This window comes from Chanodichthys erythropterus, chromosome 20 (genome assembly GCF_024489055.1).
Source record: "Chanodichthys erythropterus isolate Z2021 chromosome 20, ASM2448905v1, whole genome shotgun sequence".
Taxonomy (NCBI): Eukaryota; Metazoa; Chordata; class Actinopteri; order Cypriniformes; family Xenocyprididae; genus Chanodichthys; species Chanodichthys erythropterus.
In genome coordinates this window covers 37,019,474-37,038,430 of record NC_090240.1, presented here as the reverse complement: position 1 = coordinate 37,038,430, position 18,957 = coordinate 37,019,474, and the positions used below count along the sequence as shown (strand labels likewise).

The 18,957-nt window shown below is 41.6% G+C and overlaps 2 protein-coding genes across 2 annotated transcripts in view; both read left to right on the top strand.

Moving 5' to 3' along the window:
* LOC137009275 (E3 ubiquitin-protein ligase TRIM39-like) overlaps positions 1-18,957 on the top strand; it is a 44,749-nt gene that overhangs the window by 3,835 nt on the left and 21,957 nt on the right. The window lies entirely within an intron of this gene.
* LOC137009288 (E3 ubiquitin-protein ligase TRIM39-like) lies at positions 727-17,833 on the top strand. The gene is made up of 6 exons (XM_067371360.1): positions 727-1,281; positions 1,555-1,650; positions 2,027-2,260; positions 14,430-14,577; positions 16,904-16,930; positions 17,053-17,833. The coding sequence occupies exons 1-6, from the start codon at positions 727-729 to the stop codon at positions 17,589-17,591; spliced, it is 1,599 nt and encodes a 532-aa protein (XP_067227461.1). The 3' UTR covers positions 17,592-17,833.

The window sequence follows — 18,957 nt, the reverse complement described above, 5'->3', positions numbered from 1 at the left end:
GACAAAAAATTGATAACATTTACAAGATGACCCGTTGAATTCATTTTGGGAGCGACGACCGAATGTATTTTTAGTAAAATGTCTGTATGTAAGATAAATATTGACAAAGTTCAGACGCTGTCATATATGTGAATCAGCTTACTTTGTTGTGTATTTTCAATTTGAAAATAACTTTTATATTGATGGATTTATTGCATTTTGGGAAAAAATTAATACGTTTTTATAATAAACTTTTTAAAATCAAAATGTAGATTTGAATTTAATGTTTTTATTACCAAAAGATGCTATGTGAATGTTTGAAACAGAAAATAGTGGTTTTCATCTTGCCACTTTCTTGGTAAAGAAAACACCTTTTTACTCAAATTAATCAAAATGGAGTTATTGAACCAAACTCTAAATATTTAGTTTCTGTATTTAGTACCTTCAGTTGTTTTTCTACCACTCAATAGTACCCAACTGCAGTGCCACAGAGCTGAAAGTACAGACCAGCAATCAGATCAGAAGTTAGTGGTGGAGCTTATAGGCTCGGTGTGGTTAGGGTTAGTGTTGGAGGAGGGTCTGACATTCTGACATATAAACAGTGGTATATAAATAATCATTGTTAATTATAATAGTATTTAACATGCAACATCCATAGCCTAATTTATTCAGTGCATATAATTATTAAACATTGCTCTCTTCAGCAATGTAGATGATATATTATCTTATATTATTTTCTTTTCAGTCATGGCATCCTCCAGTGGTCCAGCACTAAATGAGAAGCTCCAGTGCTCCATCTGTCTGGAAGTGTTCACTGATCCAGTCACCACTCCATGTGGACACAACTTCTGCAGAACCTGCCTGAGCGAGTGCTGGATGAACACACAGACCTGCTTCTGTCCATTCTGTAAAGAAACATTCAGCAGAAGACCTGATCTCAAGATTAATACAACACTCAGAGAGGTTGCACAACACTTTAAGGAGAAGCTCAATCTAGGAGAATCTGAGGTGTTCTGTGACATCTGTGATGAAAGAAAGCAGAAAGCTGTGAAGTCCTGCCTGACGTGTCCAAGCTCTTACTGTGTCTCTCATCTGGAGCCTCATCTCAGAGTCCCACGTCTAAAGAAACACACACTGATCAACGCTGTGGAAAATCTGGAGGATTATATATGCCAGAAACATGAGAGACCTCTGGAGATGTTCTGCAGAGATGATCAGACGTGTGTTTGTCTGTTCTGCACTGAAGGAGAACACAGGACTCACAACACTGTTCCTATAGAGGAGGAGAGTCGAGAGAAGAAGGTCAAGAGTACAGAAAAACACTTTAAACACACTGTGAAATGCAGTTTTCTTTCCTGTGTCTTCACAGGTTGAAGAACCTGACCCAAATCCAATGGTCTTTCATTTCTTCTGATAAAAGCTTTTTGTTACTCGCAAAACTGTCAGGATTAAAAAATTCAAAACTATAATTTTGAAGTCGTATGAACTTTAAATGGTTTAAAAAGAAAAATTAAAATAAGACTGTCAGAAGATGGAAACATAAATTCAGTGATAAATGTTTTTCTCTGTATGTAGAATCAGCTGGTTCAGAGACAGACTGACATTCATCAGACGATTGAGGACAGAATGAAGAAGATTCAAGAGATCAAACACTCAGTAGAGCTGAGAAAGGTTTGTGCTTCGATCAATCAGAGTTCATTTCCTGACTCATGGTCCTTTTCAATCCCCCCATCCCATTTCACTTACTGTTTAACTATCCTACCAAAAAATATATCTCAATAAATGTTATGCACCATCATATTTCAATCTAATTAATAAATACATTGAATTAAAATGAGAGTTCTGCCAGTAACCCTCAAGTTGCTCCATTATTTTTTCCCATATTTCACAAATCTTAGTGTATTGCACTTGAGTGTTTTTTGTGTTCCTCTGAAAATCAAGCATTTTAAGTGACATGCGGTTAATTTTGGGTTGAACAATCCCTTTAAATAATATGTAATACATAATTTATAAACAAATAGAACTTTTACCTGTTCTCATTTACCAGAGAAACACAGAGAAAGAGAAATCCTCCAGTGTTGAGCTCTTCACTGATCTGATCCGCTCCTTTGAGAGATGTCAGTCTGAGCAGCTGAAGATGATGGAGGAACAGCAGAAAGAAGCAGAGAAACAGGCTGAAGATCTCATTAAAGAGCTGCAGCAGGAAATCACTGAGCTGAAGAAGAGAAACACTGAGCTGGAGCAGCTCTCACACACTGATGATCATCTCCACCTCATACAGGTCTGAACATCTGTCTAATCATGTACAATATCACAGGACAAACACTCTGTCCTGTAAGATTCACACAATGACGGTGTCCAGTGATGTAGCTGAAGGTTTCCTGCATGTTCTGTCTTTTTGGTGTGCAAAGTAATTTAATTTCAGTTAAACTTTTATCTGACTCCATTTTATCATGACCTCAAATTTAAGTTGGAATGGCAGGATCACGGAGCACCTTGATGGAAAATAACGCTTAACACCCATGAACGCTTCTCTCATCTACTGCGCGATTTAACAGTTTGACATGTCTGTCATTTGAAAGAATCATGCGGTGTCCTGAATAATTAGGAGACGGTGTCTTCTCATAGGATAAGAAAACTCAGTCTCAATAATTATGAGACACCGACGCTGTTACAACAGAGACGGCACGGAGGCAGATGTAAAAGCAAGTACAGTTGTTTATTGATATCAGCAGAGAAATACGGTGAGTATATGGTAATAGTGGAAGTTTGGTATGTTGATAGAAGCAGTGATACTGTCCTTTCGATGATTGCAGATGGAGTACGGAGAAGCACGTTGGAGACTGGAGACTGGGAACACTCACACACAGTAGGATAAGCACGCAGGGAAGACTGGAGACACTGGAGACGTTAGAAGCAGGTAAGTAGTAGATTGGAGTCCTTGAGGTAAGTACACATGGAGCTTTGGTACAAACGAGACCGGACAGTGACTGTGTGTGAGTGTGGGGTTTTTGAGGTGGTGGTGATAGCAGTGCTGATGATGTGCAGGTGGCGGTGATTAGTATTCCGGTGATTGAGTGCGTGGGTAATGGAAGGAGGTGGAACCTGACGTGTCTGTGACTGTACCCCCCCTCCCACAGCCCGCTCCTGAGGGCCGAGGACCCCGACGTCGTGGTGGTCGTCCTCTTGGACGTGGGGCAGGTCTGTTAGGGTGGCCAGCGTGGAATGCTTGCTTCCTGCTTCACTACTGTTCGGACGCTCTCGCTTACAGCTCCGCGCTTTGCTCTATTGCTTTTATATTTTATCTCCTAATTTTAACTACAGCAAATAGGCACAGTGCTCAAACGACAAATCTTGGCACCAACAATCTTTTTGACTGGAAGAATTGCTACGAAAAAGGGGAATTTTTATCCAACCAGCCTCCCACTGACGGCAGCCATAAGATTACATTCCGGAGAAGGGAAAACACAGCTGCCTACATCCAAAAGGATTAGAAATAATATGCCTCCTCTGGTTGAAGAATCTACCTGCTGCACAAACTGCCACAGACTTCTACAAAGGATTGCAGTTCTTGAAACAAAGTTACTTGCGGGACTACCAAACCAGAAGGAACACACAACAGAGCTTCATCATGGACGTCCTCAGCACACAGTCGGTGAGTCCCATGAATCTAATGCCCCTAAACAGACCATACCGAGTGCCGAAATTGATCAACATATTAATCGATGGCACACACAGGGAGCGAGACCCAAAGGCACTCGAGACATCAGATTGTTACGAGTGCCACATATTAATGCAGTAGCATCCTCTACCCCAAACAATAGCTCCCTACCACCGCCAATACATCTGGAGAACAGATTTGAAGTGTTAATGAATGTGGGTGAGGAATCCCCAAACATGATCGAACACAGATCAAATCAGCCAGCAGCTAACACCGATGCTAACTGCCGCTCAAGGTTGAACAGTCAGCGGCACTCAGCTCAGAGAGCAGCCGAGCCCAGGACTCTGATAGTGGGTGACTCTATTATCAGAAACATTAGCAGCAGGCATACAACTACATGCTGCCTTCCACAAGCAACAGTTTCTGATGTAAACAGGGAACTTAAGAGCATTCTGATGAAATATAAAACTGCAAATCGACTAATCATTCATGTGGGGAAGAATGATATTCGGAAGGAGCAGTCAGAACTCCTTAAGAGGGATTTCAATGACCTTTTTGAAATGCTTAAAAGACTAAAAGTTCAGTCGTTCATCAGTGGACCACTCCCAGCAAGAGGAACAAATAGATTTACACGGTTGCTTGGTCTTAACACATGGCTGCAAAAAACCTGCAACTTAAAAGGACTGAATTTCATCGATAACTTCAATCTGTTCTGGAGTCAGAGACAACTGTTCACTCATGATGGCCTGCACCCAAACAAACTGGGCTCAAGAGTGCTAAAGGACAATATCTACTTCTGCCTCCATCATCCTTCAGCAGTGTGTGCAAATCCACTCAACCTGAATGGCACAAACACACCTGGACAGAGTACAACTGTCCACAGGACTTCATTTCAGCACCTGAATGGACATGCGGTTGACACATCCCACAAGGTCAATGATAACACCACGCAGCCACAACAACCACTGCTCATGCACACAATCCTGACTGAGCCCTGCCCACAGAGCTCACCGAGAGACAGTGACGTGTTAGAACTGCTCCAAGATTCAGCACCCAAGGACGACTTTCGGGAAAACAGCCAGGGAAGCCAGGACAACATATTACAGCCTCCGGTAACACCAGAGCAACAGCCCCTCTCACCGGACATGTTATCCCTTTCTCCAGCATCCCCTCTTTTGTGCTTCTCAGAGAAAATGGAGGAACTGGTGTATGCTGGAACCAAACTCTCCCACTCTTTTGCTGCGAGCCCCCAGATATCAACAAAAAAGCGTCAAGCCCCGAAACCACCAAAGCCTGTGGGCCCAGCTCGCCCTCCTCCTCCTCCTGCGAGAGCTCTTCGGCCCCTGCCACAACGCCAGGGCCCTCAACCTCCTCCGTCTGTTCTAGGTGAACCAAAAACAACCGATAACAGCTCTCAGTGATGTGTGTCGGGTCCCCGCTATGATAACAGTGACTTTATCAAATGTTTACAGAACAAGTGGGAACCCAGTGTGCCTGTAGCTTTCTCTATTTCTGTTTTATTACGTTATAGAAAGCCTAAGGCCTTCTCAAACCGTTTGGCAAACCCATTTAATCTGCTACCTATTACACGTCAAACTAAGATTACTGTAGAGACAGAAAGTAAGACTGTTAAGTTAGCACTTTTGAACATCCGCTCACTTAAAAATAAATCACTTCTAGTCAATGACTTAATAACCACAAACAACCTAGATTTTATTCTTCTAAATGAAACATGGCTTGAAGACAGCTGCAGTGCAACAATCCTGAATGAAACAGTCCCTCCTAACTTTACTTTTAAGAGTGTCTGCAGAGCTGTTAGGAGAGGTGGAGGTGTTGCTGCTCTATTTAAAGATGTCTATCAATGCAAGCAAGTGTCATTTGGTGATTACTTGTCTTTCGAATACTTGGGTATTGTGTTAAAAGGTGCTCCTCGCATTCTACTTATAGTTATCTACAGGCCTCCAAAATACTCTCCAGCCTTTGTGGAGGACTTAACAGAACTGTTATCAGCAATTTCCTCAGAGTTTGACTGTTTTGCTATTACTGGGGACTTTAACATCCACATAGAAAATGCAGAATCCAATATGGCAAAAGAAATCATAACTGTTTTGAATACTTTTGATCTGACTCAACATGTACATGGACCTACACACAATCGTGGACACACTCTAGATTTAATTATTAGTAAGGGTCTAAACATTTCATCCATTGTCATTAAGGATGTAGCGCTATCTGATCATTTCTGTATTTTCTTTGATTTATTGATCTCTCCAGTTGTTGAAGCTAGATCTATCTCGGTCAAAAAGCGATGCTTAAATGAGAATACTAGTGCTCTGTTTATGAAGGCTATATCTTTAACACCAAGCATATCTGCAGACTCTGTTGATTTTCTCCTTGATTCTTTTAACTCAAAAGTACAGAATGTTATTGATAACATTGCTCCTGTGAAAGTCAGGAAGAAAAGTGGCAGACAAAAATCACCATGGAGAAACTCAACAGCAGTGCAAAATATGAAAAGACAATGCAGAAAAGCTGAGCGCATGTGGCGAAAGACAAAACTTGAAATCCATTATAACATCTATAAAGATATCCTTCATGCTTTCAATGGTCAATTAGGCAAAGCTAGACAGACCTTCTTCTCAAATATTATAAACAAAAGCTTAAACAACACCCACACTCTTTTTGCTACTGTAGAGAGACTAACAAACCCCCCAAGTCAGATTCCCAGTGAAATGCTCTCAGACAGCAAATGCTGTGAGTTTGCTTCCTTCTTCTCTGAGAAAATTAATAATATCAGAAAGGCGATCAGCACATCCTTGAGCTGCACTGGGGTAAAACAGATCAGATCACAACATCAGAAAGCAGCTATTATGTCTGTTTTCAAAGCAATTGATGGTAAAATTTTGGAAGAAACAGTACAGCACCTTAAAACATCAACCTGCGCCCTTGACACACTTCCCACATCTTTTTTCAAAAGTGTGTTTAACTGTTTAGAAGCAGATCTCCTAGAAGTGGTAAATGCCTCACTTCTCTCTGGGACTTTTCCAAAATCCCTGAAAACTGCAGTTGTCAAGCCCCTCCTGAAAAAGAGCAATCTGGATAACACCATATTGAGCAACTACAGGCCAATTTCAAATCTTCCTTTCATAGGCAAGATCATTGAAAAAGTTGTTTTCAATCAGCTGAACAAGTTCTTAAGCTTGAATGGATACTTTGACAACTTTCAATCTGGTTTCCGACCGCATCACAGCACAGAGACAGCACTCATAAAGATAATAAATGATATTTGCCTTAACACAGATTCAGGTAAATTATCAGTGCTGGTTCTACTCGACCTCAGTGCTGCGTTTGACACTGTCGATCACAACATTCTTCTTGACAGGCTGGAAAACTGGGTTGGGCTTTCTGGGATGGTCCTTAAATGGTTCAGGTCATACTTAGATGAGAGAGGTTATTATGTGAGTATAGGAGACCATAAGTCTGAGTGGACATCCATGATATGCGGAGTCCCTCAAGGTTCAATTCTTGCACCCCTCCTGTTCAACCTATATATGCTGCCACTGAGCCAAATAATGAGAAAGAACCAAATTGCATATCACAGCTATGCAGATGACACCCAGATTTACCTAGCCCTATCACCTAACGACTACAGCCCCATTGACTCCCTGTGCCAGTGCATTGATGAAATTAAAAATTGGATGTGTCTAAACTTCCTTCAGTTAAACAAAGACAAAACTGAAATCATTGCGTTTGGAAACAAAGATGAAGTTCTCAAAGTGAACATGTACCTTCACTCTAGGGGTCAAACAACTAAAAATCAAGTCAGGAATCTTGTGAATTTGGAGTCAGATCTGAGTTTCAGTAGCCATGTAAAGACAATAACTAAATCAGCATATTATCATCTCAAAAATATTGCAAGAATTAGATGCTTTGTCTCCAGTCAAGACTTAGAGAAACTTGTTCATGCTTTCATCACCAGCTGGGTGGATTATTGTAATGGGCTCCTCACTGGTCTTCCCAAAAAGACCATAAGACAGCTGCAGCTCGTACAGAACGCTGCTGCCAGGATTCTGAGCAGAACCCGAAAACATGAACATATCACACCAGTCCTCAGGTCCTTGCACTGGCTTCCAGTTGCATTTAGAATTGATTTTAAAGTACTGTTACTTGTTTATAAGTCACTCAATGGTCTAGGACCTCAATACATTGCAGATATGCTCATAGAATATAAACCTAACAGATCACTCAGATCATCAGGATCAAGTCATTTAGAAATACCAAGGGTTCACTCAAAGCAAGGAGAGTCTGCTTTTAGCTGTTACGCCAGCCGCAGCTGGAACCAGCTTCCAGAAGAGATCAGGTGTGCTCCAACAGTAGCCACATTCAAATCCAGACTCAAAACACATCTTTTTATCTATGCATTTGCTGATTGAGCACTGTGCTATGTCTGAACTGTTTGCACTTTATTTTATACGTATTATCTTTTTATTCTTTTAATTCCTTTTCCTGTTTTTATTTCATTTTTAATGTATTTTATATCTTTTATGTATCCTCTTGTTATTCTAACTTTTAATGCATTTTAAATACTGCTGTCTGGTTGAAAGAGCTGGGAGAATTAGGAAGAAAGTGATTAGGTTAAAATTTGGTAAATTTGAATAAGGGGACAAACCATGGGGAAATTTAAGCTGTAGTGCATGGTTAAGATATCTCTGGATTACAGTCAGGACACTTTCCAAAGGGGGAAATTTCCAAAGGGGAAATTTGAACTGCATTGCATAGGTAAGATATCTCCGGAAGGGGGATTAGGGCTGTGTGGTGCAGTTTGAGGTGTCTTGGCAAAAGGGGAGATTGAAACTGTGTTTATCAGTTTGAAGTGCCTTAACAGGTAGACAAAACCTGTTGTGTGAGGAAGATCCATTCTGATCCGCTCTGATGGATAGATCCGTTTAGATCCAACTCTGATGGACGACAACAACAACAACAAAAACAACAACAACAACAAACTCCCTGAGACTTCCTAGCTCTTCCATCCAGATAGCAAAATTCTCTGTTTTTACTGTTATTTCTATTCCTTATGTTCTATTTTTATTATTCTTTTTTATGTAAAGCACTTTGAATTACCATTGTGTATGAAATGTGCTATACAAATAAAATTGCCTTGCCTTGACTTGCCTTGCAAGATTGGGATCAAGGATATCGTTTCTAGGCACCCATGAGCGCTCCTCTGGGCCGTAGCCCTCCCAGTCGACGAGGTATTCTAGTACCGAAGCACCGAAGGTCTGCTGTCATCCTGCATCTGCGCAGGGCTCTCTGCAGTTGATGGTGGGCTGAGTCCCATACCCTCTCGCTCTCCCAGAACCAGTAGTCGACTGCGGGGACATTGGAAGGTTCCCCGTCCCAGGGGAACAGCGGGGGTTGGTAACCGAGTACGCATTGGAAGGGTGTTAGACCGATGGAAGGTTGGCGGAGAGAGTTCTGGGCGTACTCGGCCCAACCCAGATACTGGTTCCAGGAGTTCTGGTGGCCATGACAGAAGGTACGCAGGAAGCGACCAATCTCCTGGATCTTCCGTTCTGTCTGCCAGTTTGTCTGAGGATGGTAGCCGGATGACAGACTGATGGTCACACCCAGGAGTGACAGGAAGGCCTTCCAGACAAAGATGAATTGGGGCCCTCGGTCTGATACGATGTCTTCGGGGATTCCATAATATCGGAAGACGTGGTTAAACATGAGCTCGGCTGTAGTTAAGGCGGTAGGTAGACCTCTCAGGGGGATGAGACGGCAGGCCTTGGAGAATCGGTCTACTACTACTAGCACACAGGTGTGACCATCCGATGCCGGGAGATCCGTGATAAAGTCAACCCCCAGGTGTGACCAAGGTCGCTCAGGAACGGGCAGTGGAGAGAGCTTGCCGGCTGGCAGGTGACGAGGGCTCTTGGCGATGGCGCACTCCCTGCAGCCCTGCACGTACCTTCTGACATCCCTGGCCATGCTGGGCCACCAGAAGCGCTCCTTTAGCAGCGAGAGGGTCTCATTGACCCCCGGGTGACCAGTGCCAAGTGATGAGTGAGCAGAGTGTACCAGTGGAGTGCGACGTGTCCGGGTGACGTACTGAAGGCCCTGGGGACAACCCGGCGGAGTGTAGGAGGAGGCATTGGAGGAGGGTAGAGTTTCTTCGGACCATTGGATGGGATTCACGAAGATGGTTTCTGGAAGGATGGTTTCGGGAGATTCATTCTTTTCCTCAGGAGCATGGAGACGGGATAATGCATCAGCTTTTATGTTCTTGGAACCAGGGCGATAGGAGATTGTGAAATCGAATCTGGAGAAGAACATGGCCCAACGGGCTTGTCGAGGGTTGAGTCTTTTGGCAGCTTTGAGGTATTCCAAGTTCTTATGGTCTGTGAGTACTTGAAAGGGATGATTGGCGCCATCCAACCAATGCCTCCACTCCTCCAGCGCTAGCTTGACGGCTAGGAGCTCACGGTCACCGATGTCGTAGTTGACCTCCGCCAGGTTGAGTTTGCGGGAGAAGAAGGCACATGGATGGAGTCTACTTGGATTCCCCTGCTGCTGTGATAGTACCGCTCCCACTCCTGTGGTGGAAGCGTCCACCTCGACGACAAAGGGCAGGTCAGGGTTCGGGTGGACGAGGAGGGGAGCGGTGGTGAAGGCTTCCTTGAGGGCTTCGAATGCGTTGGTGGCATCTTCGGACCAGGACAGAGACTTGGGCTGATGACGGAGGAGGTTGGTTAGTGGGTGGACGATGGAACTGTAGTTCTTAATGAAGCGACGGTAGAAATTGGCGAAGCCAAGGAAGCGTTGGAGTTCTTTGATGGTTGTGGGAGCAGGCCAGGACTTGATGGCTTCTACCTTCCCCTCGTCCATCCGGATGCCACTGTGATCAATGAAGTATCCCAGGAAGTGGACTGAGGGCTGGTGGAAGGAACACTTTTCTGCCTTGAGGAAAAGATGGTACTGCCGTAAGCGTTGGAGGACCTCCGCAACGTGGTGGCGATGTTCGGCCAGGCTCCGGGAGTAAATCAAGATGTCATCAATGTACACGAGTACAAACTTGTGGAGGAACTCCCGGAGCACCTCATGTATGAAATCCTGGAATACGGAGGGGGTGTTGACAAGTCCATAGGGCATGACCAGATATTCATAATGGCCGGTGGGCGTGACGAAGGCGGTCTTCCACTCGTCCCCCTCGCGTATCCGGATGAGGTTGTACGTGCTGCGGAGGTCCAGCTTAGTGAACACAGTGGCACCACGGAGATGTTCCAGGGCCGCTGGGACGAGGGGAAGTGGGTACCGGAACTTGACTGTTATTTTATTAAGGGAATGATAGTCTATGCAGGGCCGCAAGCCTCCGTCCTTTTTAGCCACAAAGAAGAAACTTGAGGCAGCAGGGGAAGTAGACGGGTGTATATATCCTTGGTTAAGGGCCTCTTCAATGTATTCTTCCATGGCCTTCTCTTCCGGCACTGACAAGGGGTAGATCCTTCTCCTAGGCACTGGTTCACCCGGTAACAGATCTATAGCACAGTCCCATGGGGAGGAAGCTTGGAGGTGCGTTGCGGGCAGAAGACGTCGCTGAAGGGGGCGTAACAGGATGGAATATCGGTGGATCGTTTCTCTATGGGGCTTTCAATGGAAGTAGTACAGATGGAGATCTTCTTGGAGCTTGGAGACTTGAGAACTGGAAGTTCAGAGAAGCAACTGGAGAAGCAGCATTCGCCCCACTTCAGGATCTTGCCCATGCGCCAGGAGATGGTGGGGCTGTGCTGTTCGAGCCACGGACGCCCTAGAACCACGTCAGCGGTGGAATCCTCCAGAACCAGCAAATGGATGTCTTCAACGTGTAGTATACCTACACAAAGTTGAAGGGGTCCCACACAGCGGCTGATCCTCTTCCTGCTCAGGGGTTTGCCCGTGATGGAGTGGACTTGGTAGATGGTCGGAGAAGGCGAGGTTTTGAGTTTGAGGTGTCGGCAGAGGGAGCCTGAGATAAAGTTTCCTGCTGACCCTGAGTCGAGGAGCACCACCACTGGAACAGACACATCAACAGCAGTAAGGTTTACAATTGTAGTGAGTGGTTTCATCTTCTTAATGGAGGGAATGATGGCACTCACCAATGGTCGAGGAGGACGAATTGGGCATGCGGAGATTGCATGCCCCAGAGATCCACAGTATAAACATAAGTTCAGGGTCAGCCTACTTTGGCGTTCTGAGGGAGATAGATGGGAATTATCTATTTGTATGGGTTCGTTGGCTGGTTCTGGGGAGCTGACGGGTTCGGAACGGCGGGAAAAGATGGTGGAGAGTGGCTGGCCTTGGTGCTCATCGAGACACGACCGCGCGAGTGCCTACGCGGATGGCGAGCTGGATGAAGCGTTCGAGGCCGATGGAATCCTCGTATGCAGCGAGATGCAACCGCACTCTGGGTTCCAACCCCTGATGAAAGGAAGTGATGAGGGCTTGTTCGTTCCATCCACTACTGGCGGCTAGCGTCCGGAACTGCAAGGCATAATCAGTCACTGAATTTGATCCTTGTTTCAAATTATAGAGTTTCTCACCAATAGAAGAGTCAGCTGAGGGAGTTCCAAAGACTTCACGGAAGTGGGTGACGAATGAAGAATATGATTTCACCACGGAACCTTTTTGAGTCCAGAGTGAGTCGGCCCACTGGAGCGCCTTGCCTTGCAGTTGGGAGATTATGAACGCTATTTTAGCCGTGTCGGTGGGGTAGAGATGCGGTTGCATCTCCAGGACCAACTCACATTGCAGGAGGAATCCGCTGCAATCTTCCGCCGATCCTGAGTAGGGCGCCGGTCGGGCCATGGGACTGGCGTGCACCATCGGTGATGGAGTGGAAGAAGTGGAGGCGGAAGCGGCAGCAGGTGATGGTGACGGTGACGGTGGTTGTGGGGTGAGTGCTCGGCGCAAAGCGTCAACGAGCTCTTGAAATGGGTCTTGGGAACTCATGCTGATATCCTGTTGTTAAGGTCCGGTCTTCTGTTACAACAGAGACGGCACGGAGGCAGATGTAAAAGCAAGTACAGTTGTTTATTGATATCAGCAGAGAAATATGGTGAGTATATGGTAATAGTGGAAGTTTGGTATGTTGATAGAAGCAGTGATACTGTCCTTTCGATAATTGCAGATGGAGTACGGAGAAGCACGTTGGAGACTGGAGACTGGGAACACTCACACACAGTAGGATAAGCACGCGGGGAAGACTGGAGACACTGGAGACGTTGGAAGCAGGTAAGTAGTAGATTGGAGTCCTTGAGGTAAGTACACATGGAGTTTTGGTACAAACGAGACCGGACAGTGACTGTGTGTGAGTGTGGGTTTTTTGAGGTGGTGATGATAGCAGTGCTGATGATGTACAGGTGGCGGTGATTAGTATTCCGGTGATTGAGTGCGTGGGTAATGGAAGGAGGTGGAACCTGACGTGTCTGTGACAGACGCGTCATCGAAGTGTTATAGTGCGCCGCTACGTCACAGCTTGTGACGTGAACACGGTGTAGATTTTAAACCCAGAAGATGAAAATAGCAGACAAAAATCTCAGAATTAAGCACTTTCCCTCTACAATTAAATCTAACAGATGCTAACATTGTATTCAATGATGTTCAACATGCATACCTCCTGTTAAAATCTCAGAAAATTTAGTTTAGGGGTTCATGACCCTTTAACTCTCCAATTCACCTAACTTGCATGTCTGGTGAAAATCCCTTTTTTTCTGGCTGTTGTCAGTATTTTCTGATTTATAAATTGATAAAAGGAGACATTAAAAAATTCCCTCAGTAAAAACATTTAACTCTAATATGTCAACAAAATCAAACAAGAATTTTGAACCTCACTTTATTCAGTGTTTAGATTTATGTTCTTGGTATTTACACAAATCAGTGTATAATTAATGAGACAATGCCTCATTTATTCAGTACAAGTTTTAATACAGAAAATATTAACAAATCTTAAAGTAATCAATCAACTGGGGGTGGTGCGGTATTATCCATACTTTGGATATTTTACACTATTCATCTGGAGTGTCTTGCGTCAATTGTGTATGAAAGGACCTGCATAAAAAAATATTGAATTAACTCCTTAAAAAATATAAAAATATCACACTTAACAGTCCTCTTGTCATGCTATTAAAGTCCAAAGATGAAGATGAGTCAAGGGATTCCTAAAACAAAAGGATTTAATAAGAAAACAAACTCAGATAGTCAAAGTCCACGAGTGTGTCTAAGCACAAGTGTTACACAAACAATAACCGACAGTGAAATGAAACTCACAGGAACATAAATCTACACAGATAATGAACTGTGATCAAATTAATGAAGTGTGATCAAGTTAATCACTAACCATAGTAACAAAAAGTGGCAGGAAAATGAACAAAGGAAACAGGAAATGTTGAGCAAACTAAAAGTTCATGAAATGTAGTTCCAAACACAGGTTCAGGAGGAGCCTAAACATTCAGTCCTGTCAATCATCATTATAAGCCTATATAAGCAGCAGTCACTGCGTCATCCCAGCGACAATTCTTCCAGCATCCCTCCTCCTCCCCATCTTCTCCTCTATTTCTCTTATTCTCCCGCTATGCAGTACTGTTATAGGGGGGTTTAACTAGGAGCTCGAGCCGAGCCTCGGGTTCAAGCCTCCTTCAAGGACAGCAAGCCTGTTTTATCATTAACCATTTAGATGGAATGGGCAGGTGAACTTGTGAAAATGAAACTATAGATAACTGAATAAGTGTGACATCTCTCTCTCCTGCTGTAGATGTGCTCATCCCTGTCCAGTCATCCACAAACCAAGAACTGGACTGAGATCAGGATTGACTCTGATGTGAATGTGAACTCTCTGTATAGAGCTGTGACTGAACTGAAGAAAACTCAAGAGACACTAAATGAAAAACTCAGTCAAATTGGTATGTGAATGTCAAATAAATAATGCATAATTACATGCTGCAACTAATCCTAACCAAACCAAACCAAACCCTAATCCTAACCTTATAGTAAGTACATGGAGTTACTTAATATTACTCAATGTTTAATTACAGTGTAACAAAGGCATCTTAAAATAAAGTGTAACCAGTAGAATTTTAGCATTGGTGACCTGCTGCTGGTCATCACAATTATTTAATCTGTCTGCAAACGTTCACAATGTTTCAAAAACATAACCACAATATAACTTAACCCTCTACCGCACGCGTTATGATAAATCTATAGAAAAAAAATTGCAAATGTAGACAGTTAAAAACAAATATAATACTGTCCATCATGTATCATAAAACATTGACATAAAACCAAAAACATTGCAGTTTATGAAAATTCAACATTACGCAATCTTATGAGAGGAAGGTTATGAACATGAACCCCCCATAATCCTTGAAACTTCACCTTTTTTCTGTACGAAACTTCAAAAAGCATTTTTTTTCAGAGCTGAGACACATGTACACATCACATTTGGTGCACTTCACCCTAACAATACACTTACATCCACTTGCACCTGCCTTTTTGAGACACCATGGTAGGCCAGAGGTTGGTCTGGGCCAGTATACTGGCTGTGATGGCAGATCTCTGATGTTGATTTAATCCACAATACAAATGCCATGGCAGTCCTTAACATACGACTAATCAACATTATATCACTAGCATTAATGTTGTTATTGTTACAACTGCAGCTGACCTCTGCTAGCTATCTAACCTATTATAATAATGCCATTCCATTATTGCGCAGTGTTGCCATATGGCAACACAGACATTTTAGCGATTTACCAAAAACGAATTCCATAAAAACTTTTTTGAGTGGTGAATATCTCATCATAACTTACCTGACATGATGTTAACAATTTTTTTGTGAATGTGACATGGGTGGGTCCTTGTTTGTTACTGACGTTTTAGTTTGCTTTCAGCAACTACCGACAAGAGACGGCAGTCTGTCAGAAATCGCGCCACAAAGAAAAAAAATGCATGTTATGTGACTTAACCAAAGCACATCATTGGCTAAACTAAGGTCTTCTCTTACCAACAACAAAAAACGAGAATGTTCTCTTAAAGAGACAGTGGCAAGGAAATGAACACAAAGAGTGTTTTGCCATATGGCAACACTATGCGGTAGAGGGTTAAACTTGCAATGTTAGCATTAAACTGGAATGATAAAATCACTTACTAAACCTAGTCTATGTGAAGTTAAATCCAAACTTTAACTTATGCCATAACCAGTTACTGCAGTATTACTTTAACTTACTTTAGAGACAAATAAGCAACATGACATAACTATCCATGTACAAACAATAATACATAACCAGAAATCACTACATTCCACTGATGCTGTTAAAGGATTAGTCCACTTTTAAATAAACTTTTCCTGATAATTTACTCACCCCCATGTCATCCAAGATGTCCATGTCTTTCTTTCTTCAGTCGAAAAGAAATTAAAGTTTTTGATGAAAACATTCCAGGATTATTCTCCTTATAGTAGACTTCAATGGGCACCAAACAGTTGAAGGTCAAAATTAGTTTCACTGCAGCTTCAAATTGTTCAACACGATCGCAGATGAGATATAAGGGTCTTATCTAGTGAAACCATTGCTCATTTTCTGAAAAAAATTGAAAATTATATAAGTTTTAACCTTAAATGCTCATCTTGAACTAGCTCTCTTCTTCATCTCCTCTATCAGAATTCCGGCAGTGTAGACACTGCTAAGCGTATTACTGCCCTCCACAGGTCAAAGTTTGAACTAATTGTTATATACTATTGAACTAGCATATTGCATATAAAAATTTGTTCAAACTTTGACCTGTGGAGGGCAGTAATACACTTAGCAGTGTCTACACTGTCGGAGTTCTAATAGAGGAGAAGAAGAAGAGAGCTAGTTCAAGATGAAAAACTTATATAATTTTCAAATTTTTTTCAGAAAGTGAGCGACGGTTTCTCTAGATAAGACCATTATTTCTCATCTGGGATCGTGTAGTACAATTTGAAGCTGCAGTGAAACTAATTTTGACCTTCAACCGTTTGGTGCCCATTGAAGTCCACTATAAGGAGAAAAATCCTGGAATGTTTTCATCAAAAACTTCTTTTTGACTGAAGAAAGAAAGACATGAACATCTTGGATGACATGGGGGTGAGTAAATAATCAGGAAAAGTTTATTTAAAAGTGGACTAATCCTTTAATAGAGAGAAACTCACTGTTAACTTGAAATTATTCATATAATAATTCATCATTATATTATCATCTTTGTTCACAGAGTTGAAGTATGTACAGAAGTATGCAGGTACAGTGACTGACACCATTTTCTTCAATACACTGACAATACTTTGTTATAATCTGTATTATATACTGTACATCTGAAAATGTTTGTTCTGAAGTTGATTGATAATGTCTGATCTCTCTCAGTGGATGTGACTCTGGATCCTGATACAGCGAATCGATATCTCATCCTGTCTGATGATGGAAAACAAGTCAGTGAAGGAGACATTAAGCAGAATGTCCCAAAAAACCCAAAGAGATTTGATGTCATCATTTGTGTTCTGGCAAAGCAGGGATTCAGTTCAGGGAGATTTTACTATGAGGTGCAGGTGAAGGGAAAGACTGACTGGGGTTTAGGAGTGATCAGAGAATCCATTAACAGGAAGGTGAAGACCATACTGAGTCCTGAGGATGGATTCTGGACTGTGATTCTGGAGAATGAAAATGAATATTCAGCTTGTGAAGATTCATTTGTCTCTTTATCTCTGAAAGTGAAACCTGAGAAGGTGGGAGTGTTTGTGGATTATGAGGAGGGTCTGGTCTCTTTTTATGACGTGGACTCCAGATCTCATATCTACTCTTTCACTGGTCAGACTTTCACTGACAAACTCTATCCATATTTCAGCCCATGTGATAATGATGAAGGTAAAAACTCAAACCCACTGATCATCACACCTGTCAGCTGAAATGCATAAAAAAAAAATCTGAAATGATTTACTATGAATGTGTTGTTTTCAGAATATGTAAATGAAAACCAAAAAACAATTTGCACAAGCCACAATCAAGTAGATTTTACATACGATTATAATATGTGATAGACAAAATGTGTACAAGTGCAAAAAAAACAAAACAAAAAAACTACTAAAAATTGTAAATATGGGAATATATTTCAGAGATATTTTATTCATTAAAAATTACAAAAATTGTGGCCAGTGTGTTTTGGAGAAAAACATTTATTTAATAAATTGTTAGATTTTTTTTTTTTTTTTTTTTTTTACAAATAATTTGAATGAAAGATCAAAAGGATAAACAATTCATATTTATTTTTACATCCATCTTTGATCATATTTAACAAGGGTGCCAATTATGGCTACATTTGAATGGCCAAAATGAGTCTTTATATTTCTCTTTATATAAATCAAGATTTGTTTGCTGTTTTCTTTCATTTATACTTTGATTTTGCTTTTCAAATCTACTATGAAATTTGACATTTATTGATATAATAATATTATATGGTGAATTTCTACATAATATGCTACATTTCCAGTGTCTCTATTGTGTTATTTTGTAAAGAGAACTCTGAAGCCATTTTCTTCTCTTCTTCAGCTGTTGAATTGAATTGAATAAAGACAAGTGTTTAATTCTATAACTGATATTGCTTATAAACTAAACATATTGCTAAATATTATGCAAATACACATTGAACATCTGCTCACACACAATATACAACAGACAGACAAAATATGAATAAAACAGGATCTTTATTGTTGACTTTCATCAACGATTTACTGTGGTAACACTAACTGTAACCGTGTTATTTTGTCAGAAATGTAGGTTAATATCTCATTTTATTTTAATTTTTAATGTAGACATAAATCAATGAGTAATAAAGGCCAAAGTACAGACTATTTTTTTGTCATAAACCTGCAGTTTTGTGGATTCGTATTTATATTAAATTTATAGAATAAATACCATAAAGCCATTCTAAATATAGAGACAATATTTTTACTTTTTACCATGTAGTGAGGTGCCATGTTACTTGCCATGATCTAATTAGTACTTTTTAATTTAAATAAGAGTATAGCTCTAACTCTAAATTTCACCCTTTAAAAACAAGGTTGTTAAATGTTTTACAGATAGTTTGTGTAATAATTTTACATCTCTGTCCTATCTCAAGCTACTCTACTGTCAGCTCAAGCTTTTGTCAAATCAATTATTTCAAGAAACAAAACATGTAACATAAATATGTATGTATATCGTTTATGCCAATATTGGTTTAACCTCGAACAAGATGCAGGAATGACAATTTAACTTGTGATCTTGTATATTGTG

Excerpts from the sequence above, each read along its gene's own strand:
- LOC137009288 (XM_067371360.1), top strand. The coding sequence starts at position 727 with ATGGCATCCTCCAGTGGTCCAGCACTAAATGAGAAGCTCCAGTGCTCC. Across the intron at positions 1,651-2,026 it reads ACTCAGTAGAGCTGAGAAAG|AGAAACACAGAGAAAGAGAA; the intron begins GTTTGTGCTTCG and ends CTCATTTACCAG. Across the intron at positions 16,931-17,052 it reads GTATGTACAGAAGTATGCAG|TGGATGTGACTCTGGATCCT; the intron begins GTACAGTGACTG and ends GATCTCTCTCAG.